General features: G+C 45.0%; 1 protein-coding gene across 2 annotated transcripts in view; it reads left to right on the forward strand.

Annotated features, from left to right (window-relative positions):
* The first annotated feature begins 17,463 nt into the window (after nucleotides 1-17,463).
* The window catches only part of MAP7D1 (MAP7 domain containing 1), an 84,369-nt gene continuing 80,200 nt past the window's right edge, over nucleotides 17,464-21,632 (forward strand). The window contains exon 1 of one of the 2 annotated variants that reach the window (XM_060691421.2): nucleotides 17,464-18,446. In XM_060691421.2, coding sequence (XP_060547404.2) covers nucleotides 18,383-18,446 — 64 coding nt within the window. In that variant the 5' untranslated portion in view covers nucleotides 17,464-18,382. The remainder of the gene's footprint in view (nucleotides 18,447-21,632) is intronic. The other variant, XM_087876301.1, reaches the window with a different exon arrangement.

Genomic DNA, 21,632 nt, shown 5'->3' on the forward strand with positions numbered 1-21,632 from the left:
CCCACTGCAATCTCAGAAGCAGCTGATCTGATTGGATCTATGGAAAAATCTATGACTTAATTATGATCAGACCCCGGAGCGCCACGAGAGAGGCCAGCTGCTTTGCTGTCTTTTCCAACGTCTGGCTGGGAGGCAGGCAAAGTTGGCCTTGGAAACGGATGCTTAAAATGGGAGGGGGAGTAAGATTCCATCCCATGATATTCTTGCCGGTTTTACAGCAACGTGGAGGGGAAGATTCTCCTGCAGGTCAGCCTACTGGTGAGGCTGATATGTGTGAAAGCCATGTAACCCCATTTTCAAATGCAATGCGGCGTGATGTCAGGATTCTCTACAGTTGATGATCTACAGTTGGGACAGTGGTGGGATTCAGATTTTTTTACTACTGGTTCTGTGGGCGTGGCTTGGTCGGCGTGGCATGGCTTGGTGGGTGTGGCTTGGCTTGGTGGGCGTGGCAGGGGAAGGATACTGTAAAATCTCCATTCTCACCCCACTCCAGGGGAAGGTTACTGCAAAATCCCCATTTCAACAAGACAGTAACCGTAACAGAGTTGGAAGGAACCTATCGGTCATCTATCCTCCCGATCAGCTGGAAGTCGGGAGGCAGAGAATAGATGGGGGTGGGGCCAGTCAGAATTTTTACTACTGGTTCTCCAAACTACTCAAAATTTCCGCTACTGGTTCTCTAGAACTGGTCAAAACTTGCTGAAACCCACCTCTGCTACCGGAAGTTTGGGAAGGCCGAAAACAGGCCAGTTTCTGGCCTCCAGAGGACCTCCATAGTCTGGGAGGCCTTTTTCTCCCTCCCAGAGGCTCAAGAAAAGCCTCCGGAGCCTGGGGAGGGCAAAAATGCACCCCACCATGCCCACCATGGCCACACCCACCCAGCAACTGGGCAGAGAACCCCTTGCTAAAAATTTTGAAGTCCACCCCTGGAAAAAGGAAGTTTCTTTAGAATAGTGCTTCTCAGCCTTGACCACTTTAAGATTGAGTGGACTTCAACTCCCAGAATTCTCCAGCCAAATACGCTGACTGGCGAATTCTGGGAGTTTAAATCCACCCATCTTAAAATGGTCAAGGTTAAGAAACACTGCTTTAGACTAATCTTTTCCCATCTTGGCACCCTTCAAATCAAATTTTGTCCATACATGAAATCACAATTTGCTGGGGAACTTAGATCTTCTAGCTCAATATTGGCCACCAAAGCCTTGTTTAAACTGCTGGCTTCCAGATTTTTGGGTTCTCCCGAATCCCTGCAAACCCCCAGCAGCCCACCCCTGCCTTTATCACGTTTATCATATTCCTTTATTATCAATATCCTTTAGTATCAATAAACCGGAGCACTGTCTATATGCCACCTGTTGAATTTCGGGCTATTCCAGAGTGGAGGTGGCACTCTGAAATGGCATCTTGCCATGCAGTTTAGACTTCTCTACTGTCTTCGCTTGGAGCAAAGGTTGGCTAGGAAACTCTATCCAGGCCTGTCTCCCTGCCTGACTCAGCAGAGGAAAAATGTGGTGGGCAGAGCAGCAGGTCAGAATGAAACCCAATTCCAGAAGCACATGGTAGAAGGCTCGCCTTAAATTGCAGCATTTTAAGACCGTGGTCTCAGCAAGGAAGGAAAGTCCGTGGGTCCATTTCAAGGAGGTGGCTCAAGTGGGCCAGTGTGAAATTCAGCAGCACCTCCATGCCCTCTGAATGGAGGCCCCATTCCGCAACCAGCTGTTTTGTTGATGCAAACATTCCTCTACTTAGGAACAGATTACATTCCAAGAATCTGTTTAAATGTCCTTTTTGTTCATAAGTCCAACCGAGTTTATATATAAAAGAACTTGCATAATACACTCTTATACTTAACTCCAGACATATTGTAATTCATAGTCAATACACAAAGGATTGTGTAAGGGACGCGGTAATTATAAGGGACGCAATGTAAGGGGCGCGGTAAGTGTAAGAGACATGGTGGCTCAGTGGCTAAGATGCTGAGCTTGTCGGTTGAAAGGTCGGCAGTTCAGCGGTTCGAATCCCTAGTGCCGCATAACAGGGTGAGCTCCCATTACTTGTCCCAGCTTCTGCCAACCTAGCAGTTCAAAAGCACATAAAAAATGCAAGTAGAAAAATAGGGACCACCTTTGGTAGGAAGGTAACAGTGTTCCATGCGCCTTTGGCGTTGAGTCATGCCGGCCATATGACCACGGAGACGTCTTTGGACAGCGCTGGCTCTTCAGCTTTGAAACGGAGATTAGCACCGCCCCCTAGAGTCGGGAACGACTAGCACATATGTGTGAAGGGAACCTTTTCCTTTACACAAAGGAAGAATACCGCAAACTAAACACCATGAATGAAGAGATGGGACATGGCAGCATCCAAAATGGCGTACACTCAGCCATCCAATGTGAGACAGTACTGCTAAGCGCTTGTATGGGGTGTATGGCCATAACTAACTTTTCCCCACCTTCTCCTGCTTTCCAGGACCTTCTAGGATGGAGTTGCGTTTGTTTGTATTGGTGAAAGTTTGTAACTCAAAAGTTTGTAAGTAGAGGACTCTGTTTAAGGCAGCTTCATAGGGATAAAGTGGCTGTATCTCACAATGCTTTATCCTCTGACTTCAGCAGGATCTAGAGGAACTCCATGGGGCTTATGGTGGGGGGGGGACAAGATACAGATTGTGAAAAAGTCAGCCCTCTGTGTATGTGTCTCTGAGTGGGCTGGTGTGTCAAGGTTTCGACTGACGAATCCAACCCAACAAGCACTGACAAGACGACCCAATCTCTTAATGCAAAGCTTTATTGAGTACATCATTTCAGCACAGAATGAAAGCAAAAACAGCTCTAGCTAATTCCCTGGCAATTCAATATAATTAAAGCAGTGGTAGGTTTCACTTACCTTTGCTACAGCTTCACTCATGCATGCACCACTTCTGTATATGTGCAGATCGTATTTGATGACATCTGGGCGGGTGGGCGGAGCCTCCCGCCGCTGCTACTGATTCGCCTGAACCAGGCTGAACCGGTAGCAACCCGCCACTGAATTAAAGTATAGAATCCTCCCTCCCTCCCTCCTATTAGTGCAGATCACATTGTCCAATTGTCACAATATTGTTGTGAGACAATGTCTTGAAAGTCTGGCGACCACCTGCTGACGTGACCTTGGTTCTCACAGCTTAATTGCTTGATGCTTAAAATCCACATTCCAACTCCTCTTCTCATCCCCCCATAGTTTGTTGGCAAGCTGAGAAGCAGTAAACGTGCTTGATACGGTAACTGTTAGCAAAGGTGTAACTTTAGAGTAGCAGATGTTAAGTAGGGGTGACTCGTTAAGAGGCATTTCCCCACCCATCCCTAATAATTAGCAGTGGATGCTAACTTGAAATATTTCTGGTTTGCCTAGGACAGTGTTTTTAACCCTTGGCAAGATCAGGGCAAGCTGCCATGTCAGAGTGCCATCTCCATTCTGCCTGGTAACTGCAGGAAAATAGGCAGAGATTCAACAAGGGCATGTCAACTGTTGATAGGAATTCGAGTGATAGAATTGATAGGAATTTGCTTTAAAACAAAATTTTCAGTCTAGCTGGCTGAGGAATTCTGGGACTTGAAGTCCACAGAGCTTAAAATTGCCATGGTTGAAAAGTTTGGTCTAGGGCAGTTTGAAGACCTCTGCCCTAGACCAAACTTTTCAACCATGGCAATAGCTGGCTGGAGAATTCTGGGAGTTGAAGCCCACAAGTCTTAAAGCTGCCAAGTTTGGGGACCTCTGGTCTAGGAGCTGTAATGTAGACCAACAGCTTTCAGAATCTCCAAAATTCTGCTGATGGTAACCAACTTCTCTTCCTGATAGCCATTGCTCCTATTCTTTTTGGCCGCAGGCAGGTTTCAGCTGCTCGTTTTTGGATTATTGCTTCATTTTTGAAAGACGCAGGAATAAGACAGATGAGTAATACTGGCAAGCTTACAAAGGCCAGGTAACATGGCATTGTCTCTGTAATAAATGGTTGAATCCCTTTTTGAAGTTCTAGCTTGCCAATGATCAGCCATGCCTTTTTCCTGAGTCAGCGTTGGACTCCCCCCATTTCTACAGAACAAAGCTTTAGACACCCAGAAACTGGCGGGTGCATTTGGGAACATCTGCCTTTGGAATTAAGCACGATGAAAGGTTCCTCTTGCGTGACGTCACCAGACAGGAATGAGCAGGAAGGCAGTCTTCTCTTTTGGCAGATCTCTCTGTGGGTTTTAGTTAGCCAAGAAATGATTCTGACCCACAGCAGTGAACAGTAACCAATGGCTAAATTACTTTGCTAATTGCTTTTTTCTCCTTTTCCAAATTCATCATCCCATTACAGTGTTTCTCAACCCCAATAAGATATGTAGACTTCTACTCCCAGAATTCCCCAACCAGCCATGCTCGGGGGTACAGGAAATTGAGAAGCAGTATCCAAAATAACACAGAATAACACAATAACACAGTTGGAAGGGACCTTGGAGGTCCTCTAGTCCAACCTCCTGCTCAGACAGGAAACACTATATCATTTCAGACAAAGGGCTGTCCAGTCTCTTCTTTAAAATCTCCAGTGTTAGAACACCCACAACTTCTGGAGGCAAGTTGTTCCACTGGTTAATTGTTCTAACTATAGGGAAATTTGCCCTTAATTCTAGGTTGCTTCTCTCCTTGATTATTTTCCATCCATTGTTTCTTGCCCTGCCTTCAGGTTCTTTGGAGAATAGGTTTACCCCCCTCTTCTTTATGGCAGCCCCTTACATATTGGAACACTACTATCATGTTACTCTCAGTCCTTCTCTACATTAAACTAGACATACCCAATTTCAGCAACTGTTCTTCATATGTTTCAGCCTCCAATCCCCTAAATCATCTTTGTTTCTCTTCTCTGCACCCTTTCTAGAGGCTCAACATTATTTTTATATCATGGTGACCAGGACATTCTAAAAAGTTAAGTATGGAAAATGTAAGTGTGGGAGAATTCTGGGAGTTGAAGTACCCTAGAAAATGACTATTGACTATTTGAATAAATTCTTGAAAAATGAGATCAGTATTTCCCAACCTCAGCAACTTTAAGATGCATCAATTTCAACTCCCAGAATTCCCCAGCCACCATGCCAAAGTTGAGAAATATTTATCTTTCTACATTAAGCTCAAACTGCCCAAGGAGCTGCTGATCCAGTTCTACAGAGGAATTATTGAGTCTGTCATCTGCACCTCTATAACTGTCTGGTTTGGTTCTGCAACCCAACAAGACAGACACAGACTTCAGAGGATAATTAGAACTGCAGAAAAAACAACGGCTACCAACCTGCCTTCCATTGAGGACCTGTATACTGCACGAGTCAAAAAGAGGGCTGGGGAAATATTTACAGACCTCTTGCATTCTGGACATAAACTATTTCAACTCCTACCCTCAAAACGACTATAGGGCAGTGCATACCAGAACAACTAGACACAAGAACAGTTTTTCCCCAAACGCCATCACTTTGCTAAACAAATAATTCCCTCAACACTCTCAAACTATTCACTAAGTCTAAGTCTATTACTATTAGTCTTCTCATCGTTCTTATCACCCATCTCCTCCCACTTATGACAGTAATTTTGTTGCTGGTATCCTTACGATTTATATCGATATTGTTTCCTAGTATGATTCAATTGCTTATTTGTACCCTATGACTATCATTAAGTGTTGTACCTTATAATTCTTGACGAATGTATCTTGTCTTTTATGTACACTGAGAGCATATGCACCAAGACAAATCCCTTGTGTGTCCAATCACACTTGGCCAATAAAGAATTCTATTCTATTCTATTCTATTCTATTCTATTCTATTCTATTCTATTCTATTCTATTCTATTCTATTCTATTCTATTCTATTCTATTCTATTCTATTCTTTCCTATGCCATTCTGTTCTAATATTCTATTCTATTCTATTCTATTCTATTCTATTCTATTCTATTCTATTCTATTCTATTCTATTCTATTCTATGACATCCCTCGTACATACCTTGCACAAAATTGCCTCCACCGTTTCCTGTGATATTGAAGAAAGAAGAGGTTGGCCATCTGGCTGCCGAATTCTGGGAGTTGAAATCCATGCTTTTTAAAGTCGCTGAGGTTGAGAAACACTGGTTTTCAGGTCCAAAGAACCAGGAAAGGAGTTAATTCTAAGTAGTTCCTTTATTTTTGCTCACCTACAAACAGAATCTTGCCAGGCTAAAGCCTCCCTATCCTAACCCCTTCTCTCCCTCAGCCTAACTCCACAGAATTCTCCCCTAAATTGTCCCCTTCTCTCCCTCAGCTTTACCCCACAGAATTCTCCCCATTCTATTCCCTTCTCTCCCTCAGCCTTACCCCACAGAATTCTCCCCTAAATTGTCCCCTTCTCTCCCTCAGCCTTACCCCACAGAATTCTCCCCTATTCTATTCCCTTCTCTCCCTCAGCCTTACCCCACAGAATTCTCCCCTAAATTGTCCCCTTCTCTCCCTCAGCCTTACCCCACACAATTCTCCCCTATTCTATTCCCTTCTCTCCCTCAGCCTTACCCCACAGAATTCTCCCCTAAATTGTCCCCTTCTCTCCCTCAGCCTTGCCTCACAGAAACATCTCCTAGCTTATCCCCTTCTCTCCCTCAGGCTTTCTAGCCCCTTCTCTCCATGAGGCTTGCCCCACAGAAGCTTGTCTTATGCTATCCCCTTCTCTCCCTCAGCCTTACCACATGAATCCTCCCCTATCCTAGCCCCTTCATCTCCCTCAGCCTTGCCCTACAGAAGGCTCTCCTATCCTATCCTCTTCTCTCCAGTTATTTTCAGGTTGGGAGGGGGAGTAGACTGTCTAACTAATTAGCATCAGAGCATGTTATAATAATATGGGAAATACTAATGCTCTGTTGGTCATTTTGAAAAATGCTTTCCTAGGGAGCAGCTAGAAGCCAAGAGAAACATACGTGGCAAATTTCAAGTTTGTAGGCTTTATGGTTCTGGAGATTTTGTGATTAATGTGGGAGTGGTTTTTGCTTTTATATATATAGATTCCTAGTGCCTTGTGTATAAATTAGTTCATAAAAATAGATATTCCCAAATTCCCAACCTGTACCACCATCTTCTGCATGATTCTGAACTCATGCATTATTCTGCATCTCATTCTATGGGTGGACGGAAGGATTTTATTTTTTTAAAAAAGAATTAATCAAAAGCAGAAACATCCTAAATGTGAAGGTTTTTGCTTTATATGGGCCTGGTACAAACCTCTGTTTTCTTAACTTCCGGTCTCTATTGAAAAATGAAGATAACAGCACTGATTTTACAAGGATATTGGAACACTTTGAACAGCAGGAGTTCGTGGAGGAAAAGAAAGTCGCACAAGGGCTTGAGGGCACATGAGTCAGTCAAGGAAAAACATCTGTCCCTTAAGGCCAAAACCCTCATCACTGTTGAAGGAATGCAATCAAAATATACTGAGTAATATAGATGGAACACTTTAAAAATGCCTTCCTCTCTCTCTCTCTCTCTCTCTCTCTCTCTCTCTCTCTCTCTCTCTCTCTCTCTCTCTCTCTCCCCCTCCCTTCCTTCCTTCTTTCCTCCCTCCCTCTCTCTTCCATTAAAAAATTATGAGAGAAGCAACCTAGAACTAAGGAGAAATTTCCTGACACTTAGAACCAGGGGTGGGCTTCAAAAATTTTAACAAAAAGCGTTTGACCAAGTCAATTGGCAATTTATGAAGCAACAAATCAAAAGTATGAATTTTGGAGAAAGATTCACTAAAATGATAACATCGATATATCAGAATCAGAAAGCATGTGTCTTGGTGAATGGTGACCCAACAAAATTTTTTGGAATAAATAAGGGAGTAAGGCAGGGATGTCCACTTTCCCCTTTACTATTTATTTTAACATTGGAAAATTTATTAATCAGAATTAGAGCAAATAAAGAAATTCAAGGACTAAAGATCAAGAGAGAGGATTACAAGGTCCAAGCATTTGCAGACGACCTTGTTTTTTTCGTAGAAAACCCATTAGAAACAACCCCAAAATTAATAAAAGAGATTGAAAAATTTGGAAAGGTAGCAGGTTTAAAAATTAATAAAGAAAAGACAAAAATGATAACAAAAAACATGATAACAAAACAGGTAGAGAAATTAGTAAAAGAATCCGGTCTGCAGACAGTTAAAAAAGTTAAATACCTAGGGATAAATTTGACGGCCAAAACGACAACAATAAAAGAAGACAATTATGATACTCTAGTCCAGAAAATAAAGGAAGATTTAGAAAAATGGGGGAAACTAAAATTGTCTTTACTGGGGAAAATAGCTGCAATAAAATCAAACATACTGCCAAGACTCCTTTATTTATTCCAAACAATTCCAATAAAATTAGATAAGAAATTCTTTGATAATTTGGATAAAATAACTAAAAAATTCGTGTGGGGAGGGAAGAAATCAAGAATAAAATTGAATATACTACAAGATGATAAAAGTAGAGGTGGATTTGGACTCCCGGCATGGGATAAATATTACAAGGCCGCCAGTTTATTATGGATTAAAGATTGGATAACCTTAGATAATCAAAGATTGCTAAATTTAGAAGGGCATGATTTAATGAAGGGATGGCACGCCTTTATATGGAGTTCAGGAAATAAAATATATAAACATTTTAATAACCATACAATTAGGAGATCTTTAATTAACACATGGCTACAAATTAAACAAAAACACTACATGAAAATTCCCGGCTGGCTATCGACTATAGAAGCAATAACTCACCCCAACATATTATCAAAACAAAAGATTCTAAGATACAGAGAAATAGTAGATGTTCAGGGGAAATTGAAAACTAGGGAAGAGCTCAAAGAACAAGGAATAGGAATAGACTGGTGGCCCTACTCGCAAATAAAAGTAAGATACAGAAAAGATCAAGAGGAAGAAGGAATAGATTTAAAACAAAATCGATTAGACAAACTATTAGAATCAAAAGAAGGGAAATTAATTTCAAAAATCTACAAATATTTACTCGAATTCGATTTGGCAGAAGAGTTGGTCAAAGGGCAGATGATAGCCTGGGCGAGGAACATAGGGCATAATATACAATTAGAAGATTGGGAAAGAGCATGGGAAGATAACTATAGAATGACAAAATCGGTATCATACAAAGAAAATCATTATAAAATGTGGTACCGATGGTATCTGCCACCCGCAAGGTTAGCAAAAATGTATCCAAATGTGAACCCGGCCTGCTGGAAATGTAAAAAAGCGCAGGGAACTTTTTACCATGCTTGGTGGCTTTGCCCAAAAATCAAAAAATATTGGAACAAAATAAAAACATGGATATTAGAGATAACAAATCACGAAATTGAATTAACACCTGAAGTCTTTTTACTCGGCATGATCAATAAGAATATTAGGAAGGACATAAAATACCTAATACTCCACATTATAACAGCGGCAAGATTAGCGTTGGCACAACTTTGGAAAATAGACCGTTTGCCAACTGATCAGGAAGTAATACAGAAAATCTACGTATGCGCAGAGATGGATAAATTAACCCTAAAATTACAGGATAAGGAAGATTCAAAATACTTTAAAATATGGAATAGCTGGTACCAGTGGATAAGTCAGAGAGGGGGAATGCTTAGAGATGAAAGTTAGGAGAAATTAATGCAAATAAACAACTGCACTGTCAGAGAGATATAGAAGGAAATAAGTCACTGTGTGTATATATATATATATGTATATATAACATTAGAAAGTAGTTGATAGATGAAGTTGAGCACTATATATGTATAGTATATGTACTTGTAATTTGTGTGTTTGATTAAGAAAAACGTTCAGTTTTTCTTATAATTGTTTTAAATGTCCTTTTTTTAAATACGAATAAAGTTTGTTTAAAAAAAAAAAATTTTAGCAAAGGGTTCTCTGCCAGGTTGCTGGGTGGGCGTGACCATGGTGGGCGTGGCCAAGTCGGCCTCCTGCACCATGGTGGGGGGACATTTTTGCCCTCCCCAGGCTCTGGAGGCTTTCCCTGAGCTTCCGGGAGGGCGAAAATGGCCTCCCCAGGCTCCGGAGGCCCTCTGGAGGCTGGAAATGGGCCCGTTTCTGGCCTTCCCGAACTTCCGGTAGGCCTGTTTTTCGCCCTCCCTGAGCCTCCAGACGTGCCCTGCACTTACCTGCATCCAAAACAGGTCACGTGGGGACTCCTGGGAGGGGCCGGGTTGGGTGGGTGGGGGCAGCCAGGAGTGGGATTTGGGGGTTCTCCGAACTGCACAGAATCTTAGCTAGAGGTTCTCCCGAATCCCCTGCGAACCCCCAGTGGCCCACCCCTGGTTACAACAATTAATCAGTGGAACAACTTGCTTCCAGAAGTTGTGGGTGCTCCAACACTAGAAGTTTTTAAGAAGAGGTTGAACGACGGTTTGTCTGAAATGTAGGGCTTTCTGCCTGAGCAGGGGGTCGGACTAGATGACCTCCAAGATCCCTTCCAACTCTTGTTCTTCGGTTCTGTATGTTTAAGTTTTAAGAACATCATTTTCCTAATTAACATCTAGTATTTAATTCCCTCTTTCTTGGCTTTGACTGCTGCAGATGATACCTTCGACTCATCCCCCACCTTCATCCCAGCTCCTCTGTTGGAGGCAGGGGCCTTTTAATCCTATTGCAGGGATTTTGTTGGTGTCTCTGCTAGGAGCCTTGCTCCCCCTTAGAATCACCTGGAGCTGGATTTGGGACTTAACCTCCGCCAGCATAATCCCTTTCTCCTCGGTGTTTTATAGCTGCCTTTCGGTTACTAACAGTTTCCATTGTGGTGCATGAAATATAAACTGTCATAGATAATCATAAAATATATAGGAAACGTCCCATTTAGAATCGAATCGAATAGAGTAGAGAGTAGAGTGGAGTGGAGTGGAGTGGAGTGGAGTGGAATGGAATGGAATAGAACAAACAGAACAGATTAGAACAGAGTAGAGTAGAGTAGAGTAGAGTAGAGTAGAGTAGAGTAGAGTAGAATAGAATAGAATAGAATAGAATAGAATAGAATAGAATAGAATAGAATAGAATAGAATAGAATAGAACAGAATAACAGAGTTGGAAGGCACCTTGGAGGTCTTCTAGTCCAACCCCCTGCCCAGGCAGGAAACCCTACACCACTTCAGACAAATGGTTATCCCACATCTTCTTAAAAACGTCCAGCGTTGGAGCACCCACAACTTCTGCAGGCAAGTTCTCCCACTGATTAATTGTTCTAACTGTCAGGAAATTTCTCCTTAGTTCTATGTTGCTTCTCTCCTTGATTAGTTTCCACCCATTGCTTCTTGTCCTGCCCTCAAGTGCTTTGGAGAATAGTTTGATTTCCTAGCCTCCTTCTGACCCTAATAGGATATTCCGCTGCTCTAGGATTTTCAAAAGATACCCATCTGTGTTTCACCATAGACATTGTTGGCACAACTTCCTGTCTAGTTACTGAACTCCAGGGCAGGCAGATATCAAAATATTATCTTTAATGTGGAAAGGAAGTGAATAAATTGAAATGCCAGACTTGTTTTCCACGTGGGCTGAATTATAAACCCCAGTGGTTCTCACCATTAACATACTGGTTGTCAGGCACAAATAACCAGGAACAGGAGTTGTGTTCAAAACACTAAAAGTTTATTAATGCTACTTATATAAAAGATGGGATGCGGTGGCTCAGTGGCTAAGATGCTGAGCTTGTCGATCGAAAGGTCGGCAGTTCAGCGGTTCGAATCCCTAGTGCTGTGTAATAGGGTGAGCTCCCCTTACTTGTCCCAGCTTCTGCCAACCTAGCAGTTCGAAAGCACCTAAAAAATGCAAGTAGAAAAATAGGGACCACCTTTGGTGGGAAGGGAACAGCGTTCCATGCCCCTTTGGTGTTTAGTCATGCTGGCCACATGACCATGGAGACGTCTTCGGACAGCGCTGGCTCTTTGGCTTTGAAACGGAGATGAACACCGCCCCCTAGAGTCGGGAAGGACTAGCACATATGTGCGAGGGCAGTGGTGGGTTTCCAAAAATTTTACTACCAGTTCTGTGGGTGTGGCTTGGTAGGTGTGGCATGGCTTGGTGGGCGTGGCAAGGGAAGGATACTGTAAAATCTCCATTCCCACCCCACTCCAGGGGAAGGATACTGTAAAATCTCCATTCCTACCCCACTCCAGGGGAAGGTTACTGCAAAATCTCCATTTCCTCCCAATCAGCTGGGAATTGTGAGGTAGAGAATAGATGGGGGCGGGGCCAGTCAGAATTTTTACTACCAGTTCTCCGAACTATTAAAAATTTCCGCTACTGGTTCTCCAGAACTGGTCAGAACCTACTGAAACCCACCTCTGTGCGAGGGGGACCTTTACCTTTTATATAAAAGAATCTGATCTATTAATGGTTTTAGCCAAATTGGCACTAGATAAGGGTCAGCAAAATTCACAGTGGGCTGGACTTGGGTCTCTTATGGAGCACAGTGACTCCAAACTGATGATGCATTTGACCTCCCCCTCGGGCTCTGCCTGCTGATCTCCTACCGTGGTTGGCCTATGGTTTCAAGCAGCCTTTCTGCACTGAAGCTCTCTTTCCTCAAATACACCTTTGGTTTCTCATGTGACAAAAGAAAACGAGCTCAGGAATTCTGCCATGTTGGATCAGGTCATACCTGACCATGGACAGGTATGATCAGTCCATCCTTTCAAGCTCTCTTTTTGCTCCCTGGAGGCTGCTTTGAGCTCCGTCCTGAAGATCCGTACTTTGAGGAGCTCTGAAGAGCTTTCAGAAGTCAGGAAGAATGACGATGTCATTAAGATGCACAACAATGGGATTGGAGGGGGGTGGGTGTCCTTGAGAAATGCTATTCTCCTATTCAATGAACTGTAGATGCAACAACATCTTGATAGGTTATTCCAAACCCGTCATTGTGAATTAGAGAGAAGGGTGGAGAGTAGCTGCCCAAGGTGACCTGGGAGGATTGTTGTCTTCTCCATAGTACCTGCAGGGGACAGCTTCTCTGGGAGCAACAAAATGATGTACAGCAGTGGTGAAATCCAATTTTTTTTTACTACCAGTTCTGTGGGCGTGGCTTGGTGGGCGTGGTGTGGTGTGGCTTAGTGGGCATGGCAGGGGAAGGATACTGCAAAATCTCCATTCCCACCCCATTCCAGGGGAAGGATGCTGCAAAATCTCCATTCCCACCTCATTCTGGGGCCAACCAGAGGTGGTATTTGCCGGTTCTCCGAACTGTTCAAAATTTCCACTACTGGTTCTCCAGAACTTGTCAAAACCTGCTGGATTTCACCCCTGATGTACAGGCACAGCTACCTGCTAAAAAATATGAGAGGCAGCTCTGCAAGTAATCTAAGTGGAGTGAGTGAGTACTGAGCAACCTAGAAGTTGTCAAGTGAAGGGACTCCACCTGAAGGCACCCCAACTCATAACCTTATTGATGGTGCGGAGTTAAGAATCCATGGACAGTCTTTCCCTCTGAAGTAGATGCAGTCCTATTTGTTGGACAACTTTATCATTTCTAATCGTTGGCCATAGTGGATGGACAGCAGGACAGTGTAAAATATCTGGAGAACATTAGGTGTCCTACCTCATCTGTTCCATAACCCCCAGAGATGTTAAAATCCCCATTTATTCTATAAGACGTGAAGATCTCCTTTGAGTCAAGCTTGACCTGAGCTGCAAAAATCCAGGTGATTAATAGGTGGCAACCAATAAGAGATTTCTGTAGTCATCTAGGGGGTCATCTGGAGCTTAGCAGCCCAGATTGGAATCCTGAGACCATCTAAAGGTCATCTGGATCTGAGCAGCTCAGATGCGATGCTGTAGGCTTCATAGACACTTCTGTGGTTTTCCTAGCAACACGTAGAGATGGTTATCCATTGTCTTCTTCAGTTGTTATTTTCACATCTTGCCCAGGGAAGATGTGAAATATTCTGGGAATATTGAATTAGAGTACTGGGAAAAATTATGGGGAACAAATTATAAGATGACATCGGCCGCCTATAAAGAAAATATTTACAAAATGTTTTATAGGTGGCATTTACCCCCGGCGAGATTGGCCAAGATATCACCAAAAAATGCACCAACTTGTTGAAAATGCAATAATTCAACATGGGACATATTTCCACATGTGGTGAACATGTCCCAAAGCAAAGGCATATTGGTTAAAAATCCAAAAATGGTTAGCGGAAATGACAGGGGAAAAATTGCTATGAAACCCGAACTATTTTGGGGGGGAATTATAAAAGAGATGATTAGGAAAGAAATTTATTACCTTATACTTCACATAATTACGGCCGCCAGAATTTCATTTGCACAAAATTGGAAACACAGATTTGCTCCATCAAATACGATGATCATAAAAAAGAGAAACACTGGGCTAATTTATAATCCTAATTGTCAACCAAATCTAACCCTATTTAGCTCTTAGCCCAGACAAGGACAGTCAGCTCCAAAAGAGTATTGAAGCTATAGAAGAATCAGACAGAGTTTGATAGCTCACAAAAGTTTATGCCTTTGAATCAGATTTGTTCATCTGAAAAGATGCTACCAGATTCTATCTGATTTGGAGCAGCCATGGCTGTCTTTTTACTTACAGGGTGAACTATACCTTCCGTAAGATCGAATTAAAATCATACACAAACCTCTGGGATCCTTCAGAGATATTGGATAAACAAAGCCCATCATCCCCAGTCAGGTTTCTCTTGCTTATGAACCTTTGCTGATCAAGGCACAATTATATAATTCACTCACTAGGCAATGATGAGTAAATGGTGCTTCTCAGTATAAATATGGAAGCATTTTAGGCCCATAAAAAGAAAAATGAGTAACCTCTTTGCAATGGTTTGGAAAACTGTATGTTGTTTTGTCATGCGCTTGGTTTTTATTTTGGAACAGTTAAGAAAATGAGAGAAAGGAAGGACTGAATTAAATGCTGGAAGTGATTAATCGGATAAAAAGTCACTCTTCATCTCAAACCTACAATATTTTATGAAGCACTGGAAGTCAGAAATTTAATTTGGGACACAATTGGGTTTATCCTCAGATGTAAATCCTAAAGAATTGAAGGCTCCATTGTAGATTCTTCTAGATATCAATACAAGGGCTATAAATATTGTACTGTTGTATGTTTAATATTTTAGCATACACTGCTCTCTTTCAGCAGTGTGTTAAGTCAGATTTTGCAATTTGCATTTAAAAGGATAGAACTATTTTCAGAATTTTAAATGCGACTTCGATGAGTGCAATTATGGAGTGTTAAAATGTGCAAATTAATGAAGAGTACCTTCTATATTTCAAATATTCTGATATAGATTTATAATAGCACTCCCCACCCCTAAATCTTCAAATTATCTCTCTCTAGAGACAGAAATACCAGGTAGTCCTTGACTTATGACCACAACTGACCTCAACATTTCTGCTGCTAAGTGAGACATTTGTCAAGAGAATTTTGTCCCATTTTATAACCTTCCTTGCAACGGTAGTTAAGTGGATCAATGCAGTTGTTAAATTAGTGACATGGCTGTGAAGTAAATCTGGCTTCTCCATTAACTTTGCTTGTCAGAAGGCTGCAAAAGTTGGGGGCACGTAATCAAGGATCCCGAGGTGAGACCCTCTGCCCTCATCATTCTTCCAATCAGGATGAAGGCACGGAGAGGACAACAACCCCCCTCCTTTTTTTGTCACCACACTATAAAAAAAGATGTGGAGACTCTAGAAAGAGTGCAGAAAAGAGCAACCAAGACGATTAGGGGACTGGAGACTAAAACATATGAAAAACGGTTGCAGGAACTGGGCATGGCTAGTCTAGTCTAGTGAAGAGAAGGACCAGGGGAGACATGATAGCAGTCTTCCAATATTTGAGGGGCTGCCACAGAGAGGAGGGGGTCAAGCTATTTTCCAAGGCACCTGAAGGCCAGACAAGGAATAATGGATGGAAACTGATCAAGGAGAGATTCAACCTAGAAATGAGGAGGAACTTTCTGACAGTGAGAACAATCAACCCATGGAACAGAAGCTGCCTTCAGAAGTTTAACAGTAACAGTTATTTTTACACATTAACAGACTTGGAAGGGACTTTATAGGTCATCTAGTCCACCCCTCCCCCCTCAAGCAGGAGACCCTATACCATTTCTGACCAGTGGAAGTCCAATCTTTTCTTGAAAGTCTCCAGTGATGAAGCTCCCACAACGTCCGAAGGCAACTTCTGTTCCATGGGTTGATTATTCTCACTGTGAGAACATTATTTTAACAGATTAACAGTGTTGGAAGGGACCTTGGAGGTCATCTAGTCCAACCCCCTGCTCACGCAGGAGACCTGTGCTAGGGATTCGAACCGCCAAACTGCTGACCATTCTGATCGATAAGCTCAGTGTCTTAGCCACTGAGCCACTGCATCAGGCTCCAAATTGTTGGCGCTTCATCCGTAGAGGCTTTCAAGAAGAGACTGGACAGCCATCTGTCAGAAATGGTGCAGGATCTCCTGCTTGGGCAGGTATGTGTGTGTGTGTGTGTGTGTGGACTAGATGAAGAGTCTCCAACCTTGGCAACTTTAAGCCAGGAGGACTTCAACTCCCAGAATTCCCCAGCCAGCTTTGCCAAAGTTGGAGATCTCTGGACTAGATAACCTACAAGGCAAGGGTGAAATGCTCCAGTTCGGACCGGATCACCCGATCCGGTAGCGATGGAGGCGGGTGGTTCAGAGAACCAGTAGAAAAAATCCCTGCCCCCCCACTCCCCATGCCCAGCTGAGCCACACAATCATCAGAGGCTTTTTTTTACTTTTAAAAGCATTTTTTTCTACAACCTTTTCGGCTGAAAAAATGCTTTTAAAAGTAAAAAAAAAAAAAAGCCTCTGATGATCGCAGGGCTCAGCTGGGATCGTCAGAGGCTTTTAAAAGCATTTTTTCTACAACCTCTGAAAAGGCTGTAGAAAAATGCTTTTAAAAGCCTCTGACGATCCCAGCTGAGTTGCCCGATCGTCAGAGGCATTTAAAAGAAAAAAAGCCTCTGCCAATTAGGCAACTCAGCTGGGATCGTCAATAAAAAAAATAATAATTGGCCAGCCCACCCAGTCACATTATCCACCCCTCCACCAAGCCACGCCCACAGAACCGGTAGTAACAAATTTTAGATTTCTCCACTGCTACAAAGTTCCTTCCAACTCTTGTTAATCCGTTAACAACCCATTCCAACCTCAGATCACCTGTAGCTCCGGAGACCAGGAGACCTTCTGCATTGGGGCTGCTGATGAACAAGACATTCAATCTCCCCCCCTCCCCCCCCCTCCTTGGAAATCGCCTCCTCCTTAGTCCAGCCTTGGAAATCCCCCCCTCCCCCCTCCCCGCAGCCCTCTTCCCCCCTCCCCTCCCAAATGAGTCACGCAATTCAGCTGCTGGGCGAGGAATCTAATCTGAACTTTCTCAACACGCTCCCCGGGCGCGACCAAGTGGCGGCGGCGACCCGGGGGGGGGGGAGGTGCCGCATGGCGAGCCCGAAAAAGAGCTTTCCCTCTCTCTCCTTCTTTCAGGGACCGGAGCATGGAATCTCCTTCCCGGCCTCGGAAGCGCGCGTGGGTCGATAACCCGAAAGGTCCGCGGTTTCTAGCGGGAGAGGGGGGGGATCTCTCTCTCTCTCCCCCCCCCCCGGTGATGGTAGCGCCCAGCTTCAGAGGCCAGACTGAGGATGTACAATAGTTGAGATTCTCGCTCTGGTCATTTTGCAGAATCAGCTGTTAGCGGAGCCGGGCTGGATTTATTGCTGGCTGCCCCCCCCTCTCTTTTTTAATTTTTTTTCTTTTCTTTTTTAAATCTCTCTCTCTTTCTTTTTTTTTTTTTTACTTCCAGCCGCCTGGGTTAAGGACGCCCCATCCCCACCCCTTTTCTCCCCCATCTTTTCCCGATCCAGCAATATTGGATGGTGGGAAAAAGAGGGGGGGGAATAATAACGGTACAAAGGAATTTTCCCCCCCAGGAGTTGGGGAGGGGAGAGGGGGGGTCCCTCCCTAATATTCCCGGCTTTGTGCTTTGCCGCCCGGCCACCGCCTCGCTTTCAAACCAAGTTCTCCTGGCTCACAAGCCGCCCGCGATGCAAAAAGAGGAAGAGCGAGGCTGGAGGATTTGCTGAATTCTTTGGAAGATCTTCCTCCTCCTCCACTTCTCCCCCCACCCCCTCCCCGCCCCGTTTCCGAGAAAAAGATCGTCCCTGATTTGATCCCAGCCTCCCCGGATCGGAAAGCCAAAGGATCGCGGAAGGACAGCCTTCCACGAGACCCGAGCGAGAGAGAGGGGGACGGGGGGGACGGACGGACACGCGAGACCAGGCCCCCACCCGCCCCCTTCCTCTTCCTCTTCCTCGCCCCCGGCCGTATCCCTCCTTCCCACGATCCAGGATGGAGAAGAGCGCCGAGCAGCCCAAGGCCCCCGGCGGGAAGCAACAGCCGGCCGATCGGGGAGGTAAATATTTGCGAGCGCTTCGGAGGAGGAGGAGGAGGAGAAGATGCTGCCGCGAAGGATTTGGGGGAGGGGGAGGGGGGAGGCAAGGGATGGAGAAGAACTGGGGCGGGGGGGGGAAGAGAAAGATTTTTGTCTGGATCTGCGCGGGAAAAAAAGAGGGGTGGGTGGCTGGGGGGATCCGCCGGTGGGACCTTGGCCGCCCTCCCTCCCCCCCCCCTTCCGAACAATCTGCCTCTGCTTGCAAGGGAGGGGCGTGATGGGGAGTGGGAAACGCAGCTTTCCTTGCAGGACCGGCGGTGGTGTGTGTGTGTGTGTGTGTGTGTTTGGGTGGGGGGGCACTGAAACCTAAGGGTGGGAGGAAGGACGCAGAGCCCGATTTCTCCCCCCCCTCCCTTTGGCCTTTGCTGATTCTTGGAGCTGGGACAGCTCCCTCCCTCGGGACATTTTCTAGGAAGGGCACAGATAAAGCAGCCCTTCCCCCTCCCCCCCAACTTCTTTCCAGGGTCTCAGACCCAGCCTGGAGAAAGGGGGAAGGGGAGGGAGGGAGGGAAAGAGCCATGCAGTCTGCCCTGGATTGGGGGTTTATAAATAACCATCCCACTTCCTCCCCAACCCAGAACTGGCATCTTCCCCGACAGCTGCTTGGGGATTGAAGGAAAGACCACCTGCCTGGTTTTCCTTTCTGACCTTGGGTGGGTGGGTGGGGGAATGGGGGAATGGGGGAGAGCCCCTCCCTTCTCAAGGGGACAGTTGCTGCCCCCAAGTTCTGCTGAGGCTGGTCTTGAATGGGGGTCTGCAGGAGGGGTGGGCTTGGCTGGGCTTGGGCCTTCCTGGAAAGAAGGGGGTGGGGTAGAGTGAAGGGGATGGGGTGGAGGCCGGCCTGCGGTCCAGCATCTCTGCTGCACAAAGGGGAAAGAAAGTTGAGGCCCCGGCCACCACTTCACGGATGGATGACGGCTCTCTTAATCCACCACCCAAAAATGTATTTCTTTTTCCCCCTATTTCGTCTGACCAGTTGGGCCTGTCCCTTATTAAGAGCTTTGCCTCTGCAAATTCTGATTCCTGGCCTGGTTCTCCAAAAATATGGTATGGCCCAGCAAGGCTGGCTGGGGAATTCTTGGGAGTTGAAGTCCACCCATCTTCAATGATGGCCTATTTGTAGTCTGGCACCACTAGGATGATGATAGGACTTCCATCAGTCAGAATTGTAGACAATATTTTTCTTCTTTCCTAAATAGGCTTGATAGAAGTGGGGTGGGAGAGGGGAATAGGACAGGGGTCAGCAACCTGCGGCTCCGGAGCCACATGCGGCTCTTTGGGCCCTCTGCTGTGGCTCCCTGTCAGGTGATCCCACCACTGGCTGGCCCCGCCCCTTGCCCTCCCCTCCCAGTCACTCCTCACCTGGCCCCGCGATGGCGGGGGATGGAGAAGCGGCTAGGGCAGACAGAGAGCTAGAGAGAGGGGGGAGAGAGAGAGAGACATAGAGAGACACAGAAAGAGGGAGAGAGAGGGAGAGAGAGGGGGGAGGGAGGGAGGGGAGAGAGAGATATGCCAAAAGGATTTTGTGGTTCCCGGTGTTTTTTACCAACTGGTTCTCTGCCCTAATGACTGGCTCAGTAGGCGTGGCTAGGGGTGGTCATGTGACTGGTGGAAGTGAGTGACATCGAGTTGGCCACGCCCACCCAGGTTTTGTGGCTCCCGGTGTTTTCTTTTCTGTGGGAAACGGGTCCAAATGGCTCTTTGAGTACTTAAGATTGCAGATCCCTGGTATAGGATCACTCTACCCTATACCCTAAATCTTGAACCTTGTTCAAGATTTCTCCTTTTTTTTTCCATGTGGGGAAATTTCCCAAACCCTGCTAGCTATAATCACCAGGGACTTTGGACATGAAATAACTTTGCAAAAACCCATTTAGAGAATGCTGGGTGGGGCACCTTTTGTCTTGAGTGATACTTCAACATAGGCTGGTCATTTGAGTCTCAGGATTCCACTTTTGCAGTTGGCTTCAAAGAGCCAACTTCTGCATTCCTCCACAAAGATGGAGCCATTGTAATTGGCCCCTCATTTCCTGAGTTTTAACGGGGACAGAGTCCATGACATCGCCTTTCCAAGCACATAAACTGAGGTGAAACTCACGGCTGCTTTAAGAAAAAGAAGGGGATAAATATAAGAGGGATGAAGTTTCAAATAAATGAAAAAAGAAGTGCAGGATGTATCCACACAACACTCTTAATTAGGTCAGTTATAAACTTAGTGTGTGCAACGTGCAGAGTTTTAATTTCGCCCTTGGGTAGTTTTGGTGTGGCTTGGTACAGTATGTTGCGTAGGCCTGGCTCATTCAGTTAGGTCACAGATCAATTTATTACGCGCATAATAACATGCTGTGCATAACGTTCTGTAAAACACCGAGTGATTCGACTAGCGTTCCTTCTCCGAAAATTATTCATCCCGTCTATGCAGGGTATGAGTGGCCGGCTATGAGAAGCCAGGATGATGTCATCTGGGCTCATGATGTCATTGTGCAAATGACATGACATAATTCCTCATTGGTGTAGTGATGGCAAGTTAAGGCAAGGCCGTGTGGGTTTGTTCCTTTGGGTTGGTTATCCATTGGATGCTTGACCTTGAGTTGAAGTCTACCCATGACCTATTTGTAGTCAGGCACCACCAGGATGATGATAGGACTTCCATCAGTTAGAATTGTAGACAATGTTTTTCTTCTCCTTCCTAAATAGGCTTGATATAGGTGCTTGATATTGTGACCAGGGAGTTGGTGGCAAAGGACCCATAATCCACAGCAGCTTCCCAATGCAGCTCCCTCCTGTTCTGACTATAACCCCCTTAATTTCCCTCCAGTGGGGCGAGGGTTTCTCCAGGCTGGAGGAAGTGGCCTTCAGCTTGTGGGCTTAGCAGCTGCTGGGCTAAGAAGGTAAGATGGGAGTCCAGCGTCTGAGTCTACAACAGGGGTCTCCAACCTTGGCAACTTTAAGACTTGTGGACTTCAATTCCCAGAATTCCTCAGCCAGCAAAGCAAAGCTGGCTGAGGAACTCTGGGAGTTGAACTCTGGGAGTTGAAGACCACAAGTCTTAAAGTTGCCAAGATTGGAGACCCCTGTCCTACAACATGCCTGGAAGCCAGCCAGCTCATGTGGGTCTACATTGGGCTTATTTGTGGGTGTTGGTTG

This window comes from Pantherophis guttatus, chromosome 10 (assembly GCF_059756535.1).
Source record: "Pantherophis guttatus breed Tessera chromosome 10, ASM5975653v1, whole genome shotgun sequence".
Lineage (NCBI taxonomy): Eukaryota > Metazoa > Chordata > Lepidosauria > Squamata > Colubridae > Pantherophis > Pantherophis guttatus.